A 20,405-nucleotide genomic window follows, 5' to 3' on the forward strand; every position below is an offset into this window, starting at 1 on the left:
GTGTTGGGGTAGTCTGTAGGGTTTAGGGTGTTGGGGTAGTCTGTAGGGTTTAGGGTGTTGGGGGTAGTCTGTAGGGTTTAGGGTGTTGGGGGTAGTCTGTAGGGTTTAGGGTGTTGGGGTAGTCTGTAGGGTTTAGGGTGTTGGGTAGTCTGTAGGGTTTAGGGTGTTGGGGTAGTCTGTAGGGTTTAGGGTGTTGGGGTAGTCTGTAGGGTTTAGGGTGTTGGGGTAGTCTGTAGGGTTTAGGGTGTTGGGGTAGTCTGTAGGGTGTTGGGGTAGTCTGTAGGGTTTAGGGTGTTGGGGTAGTCTGTAGGGTTTAGGGTAGTCTGGGGTTTAGTCTGTAGGGTTTAGGGTGTTGGGGTAGTCTGTAGGGTTTAGGGTGTTGGGGTAGTCTGTAGGGTTTAGGGTGTTGGGGGTAGTCTGTAGGGTTTAGGGTGTTGGGGGTAGTCTGTAGGGTTTAGGGTGTTGGGGGTAGTCTGTAGGGTTTAGGGTGTTGGGGGTAGTCTGTAGGGTTTAGGGTGTTGGGGTAGTCTGTAGGGTTTAGGGTGTTGGGGGTAGTCTGTAGGGTTTAGGGTGTTGGGGGTAGTCTGTAGGGTTTAGGGTGTTGGGGTAGTCTGTAGGGTTTAGGGTGTTGGGGGTAGTCTGTAGGGTTTAGGGTGTTGGGGTAGTCTGTAGGGTTTAGGGTGTTGGGGTAGTCTGTAGGGTTTCGGGTGTTGGGGGTAGTCTGTAGGGTTTCGGGTGTTGGGGGTAGTCTGTAGGGTTTCGGGTGTTGGGGGTAGTCTGTAGGGTTTCGGGTGTTGGGGGTAGTCTGTAGGGTTTCGGGTGTTGGGGGTAGTCTGTAGGGTTTCGGGTGTTGGGGGTAGTCTGTAGGGTTTCGGGGTGTGGGGGTAGTCTGTAGGGTTTCGGGTGTTGGGGTAGTCTGTAGGGTTTCGGGTGTCGGGGGGTAGTCTGTAGGGTTTCGGGTGTGGGGGGTAGTCTGTAGGGTTTCGGGTGTGGGGGTAGTCTGTAGGGTTTAGGGTGTTGGGGGTAGTCTGTAGGGTTTAGGGTGTTGGGGTAGTCTGTAGGGTTTAGGGTGTAGGGTGTAGTGCGTAGTCTGTAGGGTTTAGGGTGTGGAATAAGTCAAGGGGTATGAATACTTTCTGAAAGCACGATGACATCAGGTTTAGGGTTTAGGGTGTTGGGGGTAGTCTGTAGGGTTTAGGGTGTTGGGCGTAGTCTGTAGGGTTTAGGGTGTTGGGCGTAGTCTGTAGGGTTTAGTGTGTGGAATAAGTCAAGGGGTATGAATACTTTCTGAAAGCACGATGACAACATCAGGTTTAGGGTGTAGGGTGTTGGGGGTAGTCTGTAGGGTTTAGGGTGTAGGGGTAGTCTGTAGGGTTTAGGGTGTAGGGTGTTGGGCGTAGTCTGTAGGGTTTAGGGTGTAGGGTGTAGTCTGTAGGGTGTAGGGTGTTGGGCGTAGTCTGTAGAGTTTAGGGTGTAGGGTGTTGGGCGTAGTCTGTAGGGTTTAGGGTGTTGGGTGTAGTCTGTAGGGTTTAGGGTGTAGGGTGTTGGGCGTAGTCTGTAGGGTTTAGGGTGTAGGGTGTTGGGCGTAGTCTGTAGGGTGTAGGGTGTTGGGCGTAGTCTGTAGGGTTTAGGGTGTAGGGTGTTGGGCATAGTCTGTAGAGTTTAGGGGTTAGTCTGTAGGGTGTTGGGTGTAGTCTGTAGAGTTTAGGGTGTAGGGGGTAGTCTGTAGGGTGTTGGGCGTAGTCTGTAGAGTTTAGGGTGTTGGGCGTAGTCTGTAGGGTGTTGGGCGTAGCCTGTAGAGTTTAGGGTGTAGGGGGTAGTCTGTAGGGTGTTGGGCGTAGTCTGTAGAGTTTAGGGTGTAGTCTGTAGGGTGTTGGGCGTAGTCTGTAGAGTTTAGGGTGTAGGGGGTTGGGCGTAGTCTGTAGAGTTTAGGGTGTAGGGGGTAGTCTGTAGGGTGTTGGGCGTAGTCTGTAGAGTTTAGGGTGTTGGGCGTAGTCTGTAGGGTTTAGGGTGTAGGGTGTTGGGCGTAGTCTGTAGGGTTTAGGGTGTTGGGCGTAGTCTGTAGGGTTTAGGGTGTTGGGCGTAGTCTGTAGGGTTTAGGGTGTTGGGTGTAGTCTGTAGGGTTTAGGGTGTTGGGTGTTGGGCGTAGTCTGTAGGGTTTACGGTGTAGGGGGTAGTCTGTAGGGTTTAGGGTGTAGGGTGTTGGGCGTAGTCTAGAGTTTAGGGTGTGGAATAAGTCAAGGGGTATGAATACTTTCTGAAGGCACAGGATACCAATCAATCACAATCAAAAGGTTCAAGTTCAAAACAAGATTCAGGATAGAGAATGTTATGTTTTCAGGTTGAATATTTTCTTTTGTCCTTTGTTTGACATCATGTCACGCCTTGTTTTGTCATTCGTGATTCCGCTGTTTGAAAAATTGTCTTCTGGCCCTTTATGTTTCTAGGTAGAACCCTCAAAGACCCCCTTTTAGAACCACTGTTCTCCCACACAGAAGGTGAAAAGCCTTTTTCTTCGACTGTAACAAAGGGTTCTACATGGAACTCTTCATCCGAGAAGTTATTCATTGTCTTTTTGAGAAACCACTTTGGAAATAATCACGGCAAGGAGATCGGGGTTGGCAGAGTGTGCTAAAGCTGTGAATAAAACAACCTTGGAGAGGCTTCTGATGTTGACATGCATGAAAACAAGGATTTTACGGTTGCAGAGGTCCACAGATGAGCGAGAATGGGAGTGAGTGCTGGGGGGCTGCAGGGCCTGGGTTAACCTCTTCATCACCAGAGGAACAGAGGAGGAACGGTATGAGGGTACGGCTAAATGCTATAAGAATTGGTCGTCTAGTGCTTTGGGAACAGAGAATGAAAGGAGCAGATTTCTGGGCGTGGTAGGATAGATTCAGGGCATAGTGTACAGACAAGGGTATGGTAGGGTGCGAGTACAGTGGAGGTAAACCTAGGCATTGAGTGACTATGAGAGGGGTTTCATCTCTGGAAGCGCCAGTTAAGCGGTCTCCGGGTAAACAGGTAAACGGGTAAACAGCTAGGACAACAGCTGGTAAATGCCATGGACCGGGTGAGACAACGGGTGAGATAACGGGTGAGATAACGGGTAAACAGCTAGGACAACAGCTGGTAAATGCCATGGACCGGGTGAGACAACGGGTGAGATAACGGGTAAACAGCTAGGACAACAACAGCTGGTAAATGCCATGGACCGGGTGAGACAACGGGTGGGACAACAACAGCTGGTAAATGGCAATGAATGGGCAGGGAGGGTCAGTTAACTGCACACAGGGCCTGAGTTAGAGGCTGGGACCAACAGATAAACTAAGTGAAGTACCGTGTTAATGAACAGTCCAGCAGGCATCAGCTGTGTAGCCGAGGGGTCATAGGGTCCAATGAGCAGCAATAGATGAAACAGGGAGCTGTTCGGTTACTACGCAAGGCGAGCGGGAGACACGCCGTTCAGGAAGCTAGCGGGCCGGGGCTAGCAGATGGATCAACACCAACGAGGCAGAGGCCGGTTGAGAGCACATCGGCCGAATTACATCAGTAGACCAGCAGACCAGTCGTGATGGATCGGCGGGGCTCCGTGTCAACAAAGGGTTCAGGCCAATTGGCAAGAGAGGTATTGTAGTTGGTGTACTTCGTTTGCTAGCTGGGAAATGGGCCTAGCTCGAGGCTAGCTGGTGCATGCTTCTGGACAAGGTCGTTAGCAACAATAGCCACTCGGTAGCAACTAGCTAGCTGCAAAGATCCGGTGTAATGGTCCAGAGATTGCGGCAGGAATCCGGTGATGTAGTGGAGGGAAACAAGCAGTCCGATATGTTCAGGGCTGATATGGTGCTGTGCAGACTGGCAGATATTATCCAGGCTAAAGTGGCTGGAGTCCGAGCTAAAAGGTAAAAACCGCTAGCAGTGGCTAACAATGACTAAAAAGCTAGTAGCTAATTAGGTCTAAAAAAAATAGCAGCTCTGTACCACATTGGGGGCGGGTTGCAGGAAGTTTATTTAATTAGAAAATGGAGAAAAAAAATAGATTGAAATATAATGAAATGTATACAACAAAAAATATAATAATAATATAATAATAATAATAATAATATTTACATGGGACAAAAACAAACACGTCTTACTGCCCACCATCTTGGTACTAACTGACCCTACAGGACCCTACATAACCCTCTAGAACCCTACAGGACCCTACAGGACCCTACATAAACCTCTAGAACCCTCTAGAACCCTACACAACCCTACAGAACCCCAACTAATCCTACAGGACCCCACACAACCATCCATAACCCTCTAGAACCCTCTAAAACAATAATAATAAATAATATAATCTTGGTACTAACTAACCCTACATGACCCCACAGAACCCCACAGAACCCTATAGGACCCTACATAAACCTCTAGAACCCTCTAGAACCCTACACAACCCTACACAACCCCAACTAATCCTACAGGACCCCACAGAACCCTACAGAACCCCAACTAACCCTACAGGACCCTCTAGAACCCTACAGGACCCCCTAGGACCCTACAGATGACCCTACAGATGACCCTACAGGACCCCCTAGGACCCTACAGATGACCCTACAGATGACCCTACAGGACCCTACAGAATCCTACAGGACCCTACAGAATCCTACAGGACCCCCTAGGACCCTACAGGACCCTACAGATGACCCTACAGGACCCTACAGAATCCTACATAATCCTCCAGGACCCTCCAGGACCCTCCAGAATCCTACATAATCCTACAGGACCCTCTAGAACCATACAGGACCCTCTAGAACCATACAGGACCCTCTAGAACCATACAGGACCCTCTAGAACCATACAGGACCCTCTAGAACCATACAGGACCCTCTAGAACCATACAGGACCCTCTAGAACCATACAGGACCCTCTAGAACCATACAGGACCCTCTAGAACCATACAGGACCCTCTAGAACCATACAGGACCCTCTAGAACCATACAGGACCCTCTAGAACCATACAGGACCCTCTAGAACCATACATAAACCTCTAGAACCCTACAGGACCCCCTAGGACCCTACATGACCCTACATAAACCTCTAGAACCCTACAGGACCCCACAGAACCCCAACTAACCCTACAGGACCCCACAGAACCCTACATGACCCTCTAGAACCCTACATAATCCTACAGGACCCCACAGAACCCTACATGACCCTCTAGAACCCTACATAATCCTACAGGACACCACAGAACCCTACATAACCCTACAGAACCCCAACTGACCCTACAGGACCCCACAGAACCCTACATAACCCTACAGAACCCCAACTAACCCTCTAGAACCCTACAGATGACCATCTAGAACCCTACAGGACCCCCTAGGACCCTACAGGACCCTACAGATGACCCTACAGATGACCCTACAGATGACCCTACAGATGACCCTACAGGACCCTTTAGAACCCTACAAGACCCTCTAGAACCAGACAGGACCCTTGAGAACCCTACAAGACCCTCTAGAACCAGACAGGACCCTTGAGAACCCTACATCAACTCCACAGAACCCTACATAACGCCACAGGATCCTTCTAACCTTCAGCTAGAACTCTGACCTAGGTGTTGCAACAGCTTTGGATTTGTCTGTTAAGCTTCTTTTCCTGCTGATTACAGGTGTGGATGCACATGTCTAGATGAAGTGGAGGTGTTTGTCTGGTGCAATGCCGTAGTTGTCCTTGTTGTCTTCAAACACCGTAGTGAGGCCCTTCAGGTAGAGAGAATGGAGACCGTCTATATCATCTTTAGTGGGAGAGGGGGTCTGGACCACTGGAATAGGCCTACCCACTGAGAGAGAGAGAGAGAGAGAGAGAGAGAGAGAGAGAGAGATGAGAGGGGGTCTGGACCACTGGAATAGGCCTACCCACTAGAGAGAGAGAGAGAGAGAGAGAGATGAGAGGGGGTCTGGACCACTGGAATAGGCCTACCCACTAGAGAGAGAGAGAGAGAGATGAGGGGGTCTGGACCACTGGAATAGGCCTACCCACTGGAGAAAGAGAGAGAGAGAGAGAGATGAGAGAGAGAGAGATGAGGGGGTCTGGACCACTGGAATAGGCCTACCCACTAGAGAGAGGTGAGAGATGTGAGAGGTGAGCGAGGGATGGAAGAGAAATGTGAGAGGTGAGGGATGAGAGAGGTGAGGGATGAGAGAGAGAGAGAGAGAGAGAGGTGAGAGGTGAGGGATGAGAGAGAGTTGAGCGTGTGTCTTACCAACAGTGTGTATGGGCTCTCTGTAGGGCAGTAGACCGAAGCTGTATTGGAACACTCCTCGTCCGGTGAACATTGGCAGCGCAACTCCCATGAGCCTTTGCAAGTGGTCCTGGAGCCAGCGGAGCGGCGACCCGGCAGGGTTGGTCATCTGGTCGAAGAGCTCATTCTCCCCAAAGGAGAACACAGGTACAAGCTGGGCCCTACGAAACATTATATATACTAGACATTACACAAGCCAGCAGGGTTGGTCATCAGCTCATTCTCCCCAAAGGAGAACACAGGTACTAGCTGGGTCCTACGAGACATTATATATACTAGACATTACACAAACCGGCAGGGTTGGTCATCTGGTCGAAGAGCTCATTCTCCCCAAAGGAGAACACAGGTACTAGCTGGGCCCTACGAGACATTATATATACTAGACATTACACAAGCCAGCAGGGTTGGTCATCAGCTCATTCTCCCCAAAGGAGAACACAGGTACTAGCTGGGTCCTAATAGGACAATAACTGGTGGTGCCACTTCCCCCTTACACTCAATAACTGGGGGTGCCACTTCCCCCTTACTCTCAATAACTGGGGGTGCCACTTCCCCCTTACTCTCAATAACTGGGGGTGCCACTTCCCCCTTACTCTCAATAACTGGGGGTGCCACTTCCCCCTTACTCTCAATAACTGGGGGTGCCACTTCCCCCTTACTCTCAATAACTGGGGGTGCCACTTCCCCCTTACTCTCAATAACTGGGGGTGCCACTTCCCCCTTACTCTCAATAACTGGGGGTGCCACTTCCCCCTTACTCTCAATAACTGGGGGTGCCACTTCCCCCTTACTCTCAATAACTGGGGGTGCCACTTCCCCCTTACTCTCAATAACTGGGGGTGCCACTTCCCCCTTACTCTCAATAACTGGGGGTGCCACTTCCCCCTTACTCTCAATAACTGGGGGTGCCACTTCCCCCTTACTCTCATAACTGGGGTGCCACTTCCCCTTACTCTCAATAACTGGGGTGCCACTTCCCCCTTACTCTCAATAACTGGGGTGCCACTTCCCCTTACTCTCAATAACTGGGGGTGCCACTTCCCCCTTACTCTCAATAACTGGGGTGCCACTTCCCCTTACTCTCAATAACTGGGGTGCCACTTCCCCTTACTCTCAATAACTGGGGGTGCCACTTCCCCCTTACTCTCAATAACTGGGGGTGCCACTTCCCCCTTACTCTCAATAACTGGGGGTGCCACTTCCCCCTTACTCTCAATAACTGGGGTGCCACTTCCCCCTTACTCTCAATAACTGGGGGTGCCACTTCCCCCTTACTCTCAATAACTGGGGGTGCCACTTCCCCCTTACTCTCAATAACTGGGGGTGCCACTTCCCCCTTACTCTCAATAACTGGGGGTGCCACTTCCCCCTTACTCTCAATAACTGGGGGTGCCACTTCCCCCTTACTCTCAATAACTGGGGGTGCCACTTCCCCCGTACTCTCAATAACTGGGGGTGCTGCTTTCCCCTTACACTCAATAACTGAGGGTGCCACGTTCAGCTGTAATGACTCCAACCAAACACTTCCTGTAGTTATTGATCAGTCTCACGTCACTGTGGAGGAAGTTAGCCCACTCTTGCATGCAGAACTGCTATAACTCGGTGACATGTGGGTTTTCCAGCATGAACTGCTCGTTTCAAGTCCTGTCACAACATCTCAGTTGGGATTAGGTCTGGACTTTGACTAGGCCATTCCAGAAATTCAAATGTGTTTTTTTTAAAAACCATTTTCACAGACTTGATTGTGTGTTTTGTATCCTTGCATTGCTGACCCCAAACCATCACACTACCACCACCATGCTGACATACACTAGAATAACATATACCCTGGGACCAGCTGGATATTAACATATACACTGGGACCAGTTGGGTATTAACATATACCCTGGGACCAGCTGGGTATTAACATATACCCTGGGACCAGCTGGGTATTAACGTATACACTGGGACCAGCTGGATATGAACGTATACACTGGGACCAGCTGGGTATTAACATATACCCTGGGACCAGCTGGATATTAACATATACACTGGGACCAGCTGGATATTAACATATACACTGGGACCAGCACTATACCCTGGGACCAGCTGGATATTAACATATACACTGGGACCAGCTGGGTATTAACATATGGGACCAGCTGGGTATTAACGTATACACTGGGACCAGCTGGATATTAACGTATACACTGGGACCAGCTACACTGGGACCAGCTGGGTATGAACATATACACTGGGACCAGCTGGGTATTAACATATATGGGACCCCTGGGACCAGCTGGATATTAACATATACACTGGGACCAGCTGGGTATTAACATATACACTGGGACCAGCTGGGTATTAACATATACACTGGGACCAGCTGGGTATTAACATATACACTGGGACCAGCTGGGTATTAACATATACACTGGGACCAGCTGGGTATTAACATATACACTGGGACCAGCTGGGTATTAACATATACACTGGGACCAGCTGGGTATTAACATATACACTGGGACCAGCTGGGTATTAACATATACACTGGGACCAGCTGGGTATTAACATATACACTGGGACCAGCTGGGTATTAACATATACACTGGGACCAGCTGGGTATTAACATATACACTGGGACCAGCTGGGTATTAACATATACACTGGGACCAGCTGGGTATTAACATATACACTGGGACCAGCTGGGTATTAACATATACACTGGGACCAGCTGGGTATTAACGTATACACTGGGACCAGCTGGGTATTAACGTATACACTGGGACCAGCTGGGTATTAACGTATACACTGGGACCAGCTGGGTATTAACGTATACACTGGGACCAGCTGGGTATTAACATATACACTGGGACCAGCTGGGTATTAACATATACACTGGGACCAGCTGGGTATTAACATATACACTGGGACCAGCTGGGTATTAACATATACACTGGGACCAGCTGGGTATTAACATATACACTGGGACCAGCTGGGTATTAACGTATACACTGGGACCAGCTGGGTATTAACGTATACACTGGGACCAGCTGGGTATTAACGTATACACTGGGACCAGCTGGGTATTAACGTATACACTGGGACCAGCTGGGTATTAACGTATACACTGGGACCAGCTGGGTATTAACATATACACTGGGACCAGCTGGGTATTAACATATACACTGGGACCAGCTGGGTATTAACATATACACTGGGACCAGCTGGGTATTAACATATACACTGGGACCAGCTGGGTATTAACATATACACTGGGACCAGCTGGGTATTAACATATACACTGGGACCAGCTGGGTATTAACATATACACTGGGACCAGCTGGGTATTAACGTATACACTGGGACCAGCTGGGTATTAACGTATACACTGGGACCAGCTGGGTATTAACGTATACACTGGGACCAGCTGGGTATTAACGTATACACTGGGACCAGCTGGGTATTAACGTATACACTGGGACCAGCTGGGTATTAACGTATACACTGGGACCAGCTGGATATTAACGTATACACTGGGACCAGCTGGATATTAACGTATACACTGGGACCAGCTGGATATTAACGTATACACTGGGACCAGCTGGATATTAACGTATACACTGGGACCAGCTGGATATTAACGTATACACTGGGACCAGCTGGGTATTAACGTATACACTGGGACCAGCTGGATATTAACGTATACACTGGGACCAGCTGGATATTAACATAGACACTGGGACCAGCTGGATATTAACATAGACACTGGGACCAGCTGGATATTAACATAGACACTGGGACCAGCTGGATATTAACATAGACACTGGGACCAGCTGGATATTAACATAGACACTGGGACCAGCTGGGTATTAACGTATACACTGGGACCAGCTGGGTATTAACGTATACACTGGGACCAGCTGGGTATTAACGTATACACTGGGACCAGCTGGGTATTAACGTATACACTGGGACCAGCTGGGTATTAACGTATACACTGGGACCAGCTGGGTATTAACGTATACACTGGGACCAGCTGGGTATTAACGTATACACTGGGACCAGCTGGATATTAACGTATACACTGGGACCAGCTGGATATTAACGTATACACTGGGACCAGCTGGATATTAACGTATACACTGGGACCAGCTGGGTATTAACATCTACACTGGGACCAGCTGGGTATTAACATCTACACTGGGACCAGCTGGGTATTAACATCTACACTGGGACCAGCTGGGTATTAACATCTACACTGGGACCAGCTGGGTATTAACATCTACACTGGGACCAGCTGGGTATTAACATCTACACTGGGACCAGCTGGGTATTAACATCTACACTGGGACCAGCTGGGTATTAACATCTACACTGGGACCAGCTGGGTATTAACGTATACACTGGGACCAGCTGGGTATTAACGTATACACTGGGACCAGCTGGGTATTAACGTATACACTGGGACCAGCTGGGTATTAACGTATACACTGGGACCAGCTGGGTATTAACATATACACTGGGACCAGCTGGGTATTAACATATACACTGGGACCAGCTGGGTATTAACATATACACTGGGACCAGCTGGATATTAACATATACACTGGGACCAGCTGGATATTAACATATACACTGGGACCAGCTGGGTATTAACATATACACTGGGACCAGCTGGGTATTAACATATACACTGGGACCAGCTGGGTATTAACATATACACTGGGACCAGCTGGATATTAACATAGACACTGGGACCAGCTGGATATTAAAATAGACACTGGGACCAGCTGGATATTAACATAGACACTGGGACCAGCTGGATATTAACATAGACACTGGGACCAGCTGGATATTAACATAGACACTGGGACCAGCTGGATATTAACATAGACACTGGGACCAGCTGGATATTAACATAGACACTGGGACCAGCTGGATATTAACATATACACTGGGACCAGCTGGATATTAACATTAACTGTGTTCCCACCTACCCGTGTTTTAGGACTTCCCGTGTTCCCACCTACCCGTGTTTTAAGACTTCCCGTGTTCCCACCTACCCGTGTTCCCACCTACCCGTGTTTTAAGACTTCCTGTGTTCCCACCTACCCGTGTTGCCACCTACCCGTGTTCCCACCTACCCGTGCTTTAAGACTTCCTGTGTTCCCACCTACCCGTGTTCCCACCTACCCGTGCTTTAAGACTTCCTGTGTTGCCACCTACCCGTGTTGCCACCTACCCGTGCTTTAAGACTTCCTGTGTTGCCACCTACCCGTGTTGCCACCTACCCGTGTTGCCACCTACCCGTGTTGCCACCTACCCGTGTTGCCACCTACCCGTGTTGCCACCTACCCGTGTTGCCACCTACCCGTGTTGCCACCTACCCGTGTTGCCACCTACCCGTGTTGCCACCTACCCGTGTTGCCACCTACCCGTGTTGCCACCTACCCGTGTTGCCACCTACCCGTGTTGCCACCTACCCGTGTTGCCACCTACCCGTGTTCCCACCTACCCGTGTTGCCACCTACCCGTGTTGCCACCTACCCGTGTTCCCACCTACCCGTGTTCCCACCTACCCGTGTTGCCACCTACCTGTGTTGCCACCTACCCGTGCTTTAAGACTTCCTGTGTTCCCACCTACCCGTGTTCCCACCTACCCGTGTTCCCACCTACCCGTGTTGCCACCTACCCGTGTTCCCACCTACCCGTGCTTTAAGACTTCCTGTGTTGCCACCTACCTGTGTTGCCACCTACCCGTGTTTTAAGACTTCCTGTGTTCCCACCTACCCATGTTTTAAGACTTCCAGTGTTCCCACCTACCCGTGCTTTAAGACTTCCTTTGTTCCCACCTACCCATGTTTTAATACTTCCCGTGTTCCCACCTACCCGTGTTTTAGTGCCAGTTTGATGAATCCCTTGCGGTGTAGAATCTGAAGGGTGAGAGCTCCTGGTCGGGCGTCTAGAGCCTCTGGAGCGCCCCCTATAGCCACCACCGCCACATTACCTCCTCTAGGAGCTGAGAGCAGGTAGGACAGGCTGGCTTTCTCACTGGATACCAGACCTGGCATCAACACATAACACACACATCACACACACACATTATACACACACACCGTAACCCCAATCACACACACACCGTAACCCCAATCACACACACACACACACACACCGTAACCCCAATCACACACACACCGTAACCCCAATCACACACACACACACACACACAGTAACCCCAATCACACACACACCGTAACCCCAATCACACACACACCGTAACCCCAATTACACACACACACCGTAACCCCAATTACACACACACACACACCGTAACCCCAATTACACACACACACACACCGTAACCCCAATTACACACACACACACACCGTAACCCCAATTACACACACACACACACACCGTAACCCCAATTACACACACACACACACACACACACCGTAACCCCAATTACACACACACACCGTAACCCCAATTACACACACACACGTAACCCCGTAACCCACACCGTAACACACACACACACACCGTAACCCCCCAACACACACGTAACACACACACACACCGTAACCCCAATTACACACACACACCGTAACCCCAATTACACACACACACCGTAACCCCAATTACACACACACCGTAACCCCATTACACACACACACCGTAACCCCAATTACACACACACACCGTAACCCCAATTACACACACACACCGTAACCCCAATTACACACACACACCGTAACCCCACCGTAACACACACACCGTAACCCCATTACACACACACACCGTAACCCCAATTACACACACACACCGTAACCCCACATTACACACACACACCGTAACCCCAATTACACACACACACCGTAACCCCATTACACACACACACCGTAACCCCAATTACACACACACACACACACACACACCGTAACCCCAATTACACACACACACCACACACACACACACACCGTAACCCCAATTACACACACAAACACACCGTAACCCCAATTACACACACACACACACACACACACCGTAACCCCAATTACACACACACACCGTAACCCCAATTACACACACACACCGTAACCCCAATACACACACACACACCGTAACCGTACACACACACACACACCGTAACCCACACACACACACACCGTAACCCCAATACACACACACACACACACACACCGTAACCCCAATTACACACACACACACACACACACACCGTAACCCCAATTACACACACACACACCGTAACCCCAATTACACACACACACACACACACACACACCGTAACCCCAATTACACACACACACACCGTAACCCCAATTACACACACACACACCGTAACCCCAATTACACACACACACCGTAACCCCAATTACACACACACACACCGTAACCCCACTACACACACACACACACACCGTAACCCCAATTACACACACACACACACCGTAACCCCAATTACACACACACACACACACCGTAACCCCAATACACACACACACACACCGTAACCCCAATTACACACACACACACCGTAACCCCATTACACACACACACACACACCGTAACCCCAATTACACACACACACACACACCGTAACCCCAATTACACACACACACACACACACCGTAACCCCAATACACACACACACACACACACCGTAACCCCAATTACACACACACACACACACCGTAACCCCAATTACACACACACACACACACCGTAACCCCAATTACACACACACACACACACACCCCACACACACACACCGTAACCCCAATTACACACACACACACACACCGTAACCCCAATTACACACACACACACACACCGTAACCCCAATTACACACACACACACACACACCGTAACCCAATTACACACACACACACACACACACCGTAACCCCACACACACACACCGTAACACACACACACACACACACACACCGTAACCCCAATTACACACACACACACACACACACCGTAACCCCCCAATTACACACACACACACACACCGTAACCCCAATTACACACACACACACACACCGTAACCCCAATTACACACACACACACACACCGTAACCCCAATTACACACACACACACACCGTAACCCCAATTACACACACACACACACCGTAACCCCAATTACACACACACACACACCGTAACCCCAATTACACACACACACACACCGTAACCCCAATTACACACACACACACACCGTAACCCCAATACACACACACACACCGTAACCCCAATTACACACACACACACCGTAACCCCAATCACACACACACACACCGTAACCCCAATTACACACACACACACCGTAACCCCAATTACACACACACACACACCGTAACCCCAATTACACACACACACACACACCGTAACCCCACTACACACACACACACACACCGTAACCCCAATTACACACACACACACACCGTAACCCCAATTACACACACACACACACCGTAACCCCAATTACACACACCGTAACCCCAATTACACACACCGTAACCCCAATTACACACACCGTAACCCCAATTACACACACCGTAACCCCAATTACACACACACACCGTAACCCCAGTCAGTGTCTGGCCTATTGTGAAACAGAGTGGAGTCAGTTAGTACACGCCCAGTCAGTGTCTGGCCTATTGGGAAACAGAGTGGAGTCAGTTAGTACACGCCCAGTCAGTGTCTGGCCTATTGTGAAACAGAGTGGAGTCAGTTAGTACACGCCCAGTCAGTGTCTGGCCTATTGTGAAACAGAGTGGAGTCAGTTAGTACACGCCCAGTCAGTGTCTGGCCTATTTTGAAACAGAGTGGAGTCAGTTAGTACACGCCCAGTCAGTGTCTGGCCTATTGTGAAACAGAGTGGAGTCAGTTAGTACACGCCCAGTCAGTGTCTGGCCTATTGTGAAACAGAGTGGAGTCAGTTAGTACACGCCCAGTCAGTGTCTGGCCTATTGTGAAACAGAGTGGAGTCAGTTAGTACACGCCCAGTCAGTGTCTGGCCTATTGTGAAACAGAGTGGAGTCAGTTAGTACACGCCCAGTCAGTGTCTGGCCTATTGTGAAACAGAGTGGAGTCAGTTAGTACACGCCCAGTCAGTGTCTGGCCTATTGTGAAGCAGAGTGGAGTCAGTTAGTACACGCCCAGTCAGTGTCTGGCCTATTGGGAAACAGAGTGGAGTCAGTTAGTACACGCCCAGTCAGTGTCTGGCCTATTGTGAAACAGTGGAGTCAGTTAGTACACGCCCAGTCAGTGTCTGGCCTATTGTGAAACAGAGTGGAGTCAGTTAGTACACGCCCAGTCAGTTTGTCAGTCAGTGTCACTTCAGCGTTGTCAGATTTTGCAACAGGAAAACCCTGCGGCAGCAAATACAGCGTGTACACACCCACCCACTATCCACCCACACACTATCTACCCACTATCCACCCACTACACACTATCCACCCACCCACCACCCACCCACTATCCACCCACTACACACTATCCACCCACTATCCACCCACTAACTACCCACCCACCACCCACCCACCCACTATCCACCCACTACACACTATCCACCCACTACCCACCCACCCACTATCCACCCACTACCCACCCACCCACTATCCACCCACACACTACCCACCCACCACCCACCCACTATCCACCCACTACACACTATCCACCTACTACCCACCCACCCACCACCCACCCACTATCCACCCACACACTACCCACCCACACACTACCCACCCACACACTATCCACCCACCACCCACCCACCCACCACCCACCCACCCACCACTATCCACCCACACCCACCACCCACACACTACCCACCCACCCACCCACCACCCACACTATCCACCCACTATCCACCCACCCACACACTATCCACACACACTATCCACCACCCACTATCCACCCACCCACTACCCACACACTATCCACCCACCCACTACCCACACACTATCCACCCACACACTACCCCACACACTACCCATCCACCCACACCCACCCACACACTACCCACCCACACACTACCCACCCCACACACTATCCACCCACACACTATCCACCCACCCACCACCCACCCACTATCCACCCACTACACACTATCCACCCACTACCCACCCACCACCCACCCACTAACTACCCACACACCACCCACCCACCCACTATCCACCCACTACACACTATCCACCCACTACCCACCCACCCACTATCCACCCACTACACACTATCCACCCACTACCCACCCACCCACTATCCACCCACACACTACCCACCCACCACCCACCCACTACACACTATCCACCTACTACCCACCCACCCACCACCCACCCACTATCCACCCACCCACACACTATCCACCCACTACCCACCCACCCACCACCCACCCACCCACCACCCACCCACACACTACCCACCCACTACCCACCACCCACCCACCACCCACCCACTATCCACCCACCACCCACCCACACACTATCCACACACTACCCACACACACTATACACCCACCCACTACCCACACACTATCCACCCACACACTACCCATCCACCCACACCCACCCACACACTATCCACCCACACACTACCCACTATCCACCCACACACTACCCACTATCCACCCACACACTATCCACCCACACACTATCCACCCACACACTATCTAACCACTATCCACCCACTACACACTATCCACCCACCCACTATCCACCCACTACACACTATCCACCCACACACTACCCACTATCCACCCACACACACACTACCCACCCACACACTACCCACCATCCACCCACACACTATCATGTGACTACATCACATGATGTAGTCTCTGAAGGGTACTAACCTCCACACATGATGTAGTCTCTGAAGAAGGGTACTAACCTCCACACATGATGTAGTCTCTGAAGAAGGGTACTAACCTCCACACATGATGTAGTCTCTGAAGAAGGGTACTAACCTCCACACATGATGTAGTCTCTGAAGAAGGGTACTAACCTCCACACATGATGTAGTCCCTGAAGGGTACTAACCTCCACACATGATGTAGTCCCTGAAGGGTACTAACCTCCACACATGATGTAGTCCCTGAAGGGTACTAACCTCCACACATGATGTAGTCCCTGAAGGGTACTAACCTCCACACATGATGTAGTCTCTGAAGGGTACTAACCTCCACACATGATGTAGTCTCTGAAGGGTACTAACCTCCACACATGATGTAGTCCCTGAAGGGTACTAACCTCCACACATGATGTAGTCCCTGAAGGGTACTAACCTCCACACATGATGTAGTCTCTGAAGGGTACTAACCTCCACACATGATGTAGTCCCTGAAGGGTACTAACCTCCACACATGATGTAGTCCCTGAAGGGTACTAACCTCCACACATGATGTAGTCCCTGAAGGGTACTAACCTCCACACATGATGTAGTCTCTGAAGAAGGGTACTAACCTCCACACATGATGTAGTCTCTGAAGAAGGGTACTAACCTCCACACATGATGTAGTCCCTGAAGAAGGGTACTAACCTCCACACATGATGTAGTCTCTGAAGAAGGGTACTAACCTCCACACATGATGTAGTCTCTGAAGAAGGGTACTAACCTCCACACATGATGTAGTCTCTGAAGAAGGGTACTAACCTCCACACATGATGTAGTCTCTGAAGAAGGGTACTAACCTCCACACATGATGTAGTCTCTGAAGGGTACTAACCTCCACACATGATGTAGTCTCTGAAGGGTACTAACCTCCACACATGATGTAGTCTCTGAAGGGTACTAACCTCCACACATGATGTAGTCTCTGAAGAAGGGTACTAACCTCCACACATGATGTAGTCTCTGAAGAAGGGTACTAACCTCCACACATGATGTAGTCTCTGAAGAAGGGTACTAACGTCCACACATGATGTAGTCTCTGAAGAAGGGTACTAACCTCCACACATGATGTAGTCTCTGAAGGGTACTAACCTCCACACATGATGTAGTCTCTGAAGGGTACTAACGTCCACACATGATGTAGTCTCTGAAGGGTACTAACCTCCACACATGATGTAGTCTCTGAAGAAGGGTACTAACCTCCACACATGATGTAGTCTCTGAAGAAGGGTACTAACCTCCACACATGATGTAGTCTCTGAAGAAGGGTACTAACGTCCACACATGATGTAGTCTCTGAAGAAGGGTACTAACCTCCACACATGATGTAGTCTCTGAAGAAGGGTACTAACGTCCACACATGATGTAGTCTCTGAAGAAGGGTACTAACGTCCACACATGATGTAGTCTCTGAAGGGTACTAACCTCCACACATGATGTAGTCGGAAATGCTGTAGGAAAGCTCAACCGGTGTCGCTCATTCAGCAGACAGAAACTTTCAACCGGTTTTCCCCATTAAGCAGCGGGTCGGTGTCAGAGGCCGAGTCTTCTCTGGTCTCTACTCCTCCCGTTACGGGGTCTGAGACGCCGAAGCTTCCCACCATTAGCTCTGACAAATTGAAAACTCTAGTCATTGGCGACTCCATTACCCGCAGTATTAGACTTAAAGCGAATCATCCAGCGATCATACACTGTTTACCCGGGGCAGGGCTACCGACGTTAAGGCTAATCTGAAGATGGTGCTGGCTAAAGCTAAAACTGGCGAGTGTAGAGAGTATAGAGATATTGTTATCCACGTCGGCACCAACGATGTTAGGATGAAACAGTCAGAGATCACCAAGCGCAACATAGCTTCTGCGTGCATATCAGCTAGAAAGATGTGTCGGCATCGAGTAATTGTCTCTGGCCCCCTCCCAGTTAGGGGAGTGATGAGCTCTACAGCAGAGTCTCACAACTCAATCGCTGGTTGAAAACTGTTTTCTGCCCCTCCCAAAAGATAGAATTTGTAGATAATTGGCCCTCTTTCTGGGACTCACCCACAAACAGGACCAAGCCTGACCTGCTGAGGAGTGACGGACTCCATCCTAGCTGGAGGGGTGCTCTCATCTTATCTGCCAACATAGACAGGGCTCTAACTCCTCTAGCTCCACAATGAAATAGGGTGCAGGCCAGGCAGCAGGCTATTAGCCAGCCTGCCAGCATAGTGGAGTCTGCCACTAGCATAGTCAGTGTAGTCAGCTCAGCTATCACCATTGAGACCGTGTCTGTGCCTCGACCTAGGTTGGGCAAAACTAAACATGGCGGTGTTCGCCTTAGCAATCTCACTAGGATAAAGACCACCTCCATTCCTGTCATTACTGAAAGAGATCATGATACCTCACATCTCAAAATAGGGCTACTTAATGTTAGATCCCTTACTTCAAAGGCAATTATAGTCAATGAACTAATCACTGATCATAATCTTGATGTGATTGGCCTGACTGAAACATGGCTTAAGCCTGATGAATTTACTGTGTTAAATGAGGCCTCACCTCCTGGCTACACTAGTGACCATATCCCCGTGCATCCCGCAAAGGCGGAGGTGTTGCTAACATTTATGATAGCAAATTTCAATTTACAAAAAAAAAAAATGACGTTTTCGTCTTTTGAGCTTCTAGTCATGAAATCTATGCAGCCTACTCAATCACTTTTTATAGCTACTGTTTACAGGCCTCCTGGGCCATATACAGCGTTTCTCACTGAGTTCCCTGAATTCCTATCAGACCTTGTAGTCATTGCAGATAATATTCTAATCTTTGGTGACTTTAATATTCACATGGAAAAGTCCACAGACCCACTCCAAAAGGCTTTTGGAGCCATCATCGACTCAGTGGGTTTTGTCCAACATGTCTCTGGACCCACTCACTGTCACAGTCATACGCTGGACCTAGTTTTGTCCCATGGAATAAATGTTGTGGATCTTAATGTTTTTCCTCATAATCCTGGACTATCGGACCACCATTTTATTACGTTTGCAATTGCAACAAATAATCTGCTCAGACCCCAACCAAGGAACATCAAAAGTCGTGCTATAAATTCACAGACAACACAAAGATTCCTTGATGCCCTTCCAGACTCCCTCTGCCTACCCAAGGACGCCAGAGGACAAAAATCCGTTAACCACCTAACTGAGGATCTCAATTTAACCTTGCGCAATACCCTAGATGCAGTTGC

The 20,405-nt window shown here is 49.7% G+C and overlaps 1 protein-coding gene and 1 long non-coding RNA gene across 13 annotated transcripts in view; both read right to left on the reverse strand.

The window, feature by feature from the left end:
• Positions 1-3,991: 3,991 nt before the first annotated feature.
• The window catches only part of mogat3a (monoacylglycerol O-acyltransferase 3a), a 33,900-nt gene continuing 17,486 nt past the window's right edge, over positions 3,992-20,405 (reverse strand). For 4 of the 12 annotated variants that reach the window (XM_052515545.1, XM_052515547.1, XM_052515546.1 and 1 more), the window contains exons 5-8: positions 12,161-12,335; positions 6,251-6,450; positions 5,081-5,827; positions 3,992-5,010 (exon numbers count right to left, since the gene is read on the reverse strand). In XM_052515545.1, the coding sequence (XP_052371505.1) occupies positions 5,673-5,827; positions 6,251-6,450; positions 12,161-12,335 (530 nt within the window). In that variant the 3' untranslated portion in view covers positions 3,992-5,010; positions 5,081-5,672. The remainder of the gene's footprint in view (positions 5,011-5,080; positions 5,828-6,250; positions 6,451-12,160; positions 12,336-20,405) is intronic. The other 8 variants (XM_052515549.1, XM_052515556.1, XM_052515555.1 and 5 more) reach the window with 8 other exon arrangements.
• Positions 17,132-18,888, reverse strand: LOC127928528 (uncharacterized). Its single transcript, XR_008131472.1, has 5 exons — positions 18,583-18,888; positions 17,803-17,840; positions 17,482-17,726; positions 17,193-17,341; positions 17,132-17,154 (listed from the first exon to the last, which is right to left on the reverse strand). It is a non-coding gene; the product is annotated as an uncharacterized LOC127928528 (long non-coding RNA).

This window comes from Oncorhynchus keta, unplaced genomic scaffold (genome assembly GCF_023373465.1).
Source record: "Oncorhynchus keta strain PuntledgeMale-10-30-2019 unplaced genomic scaffold, Oket_V2 Un_scaffold_2955_pilon_pilon, whole genome shotgun sequence".
Classification (NCBI taxonomy): Eukaryota; Metazoa; Chordata; class Actinopteri; order Salmoniformes; family Salmonidae; genus Oncorhynchus; species Oncorhynchus keta.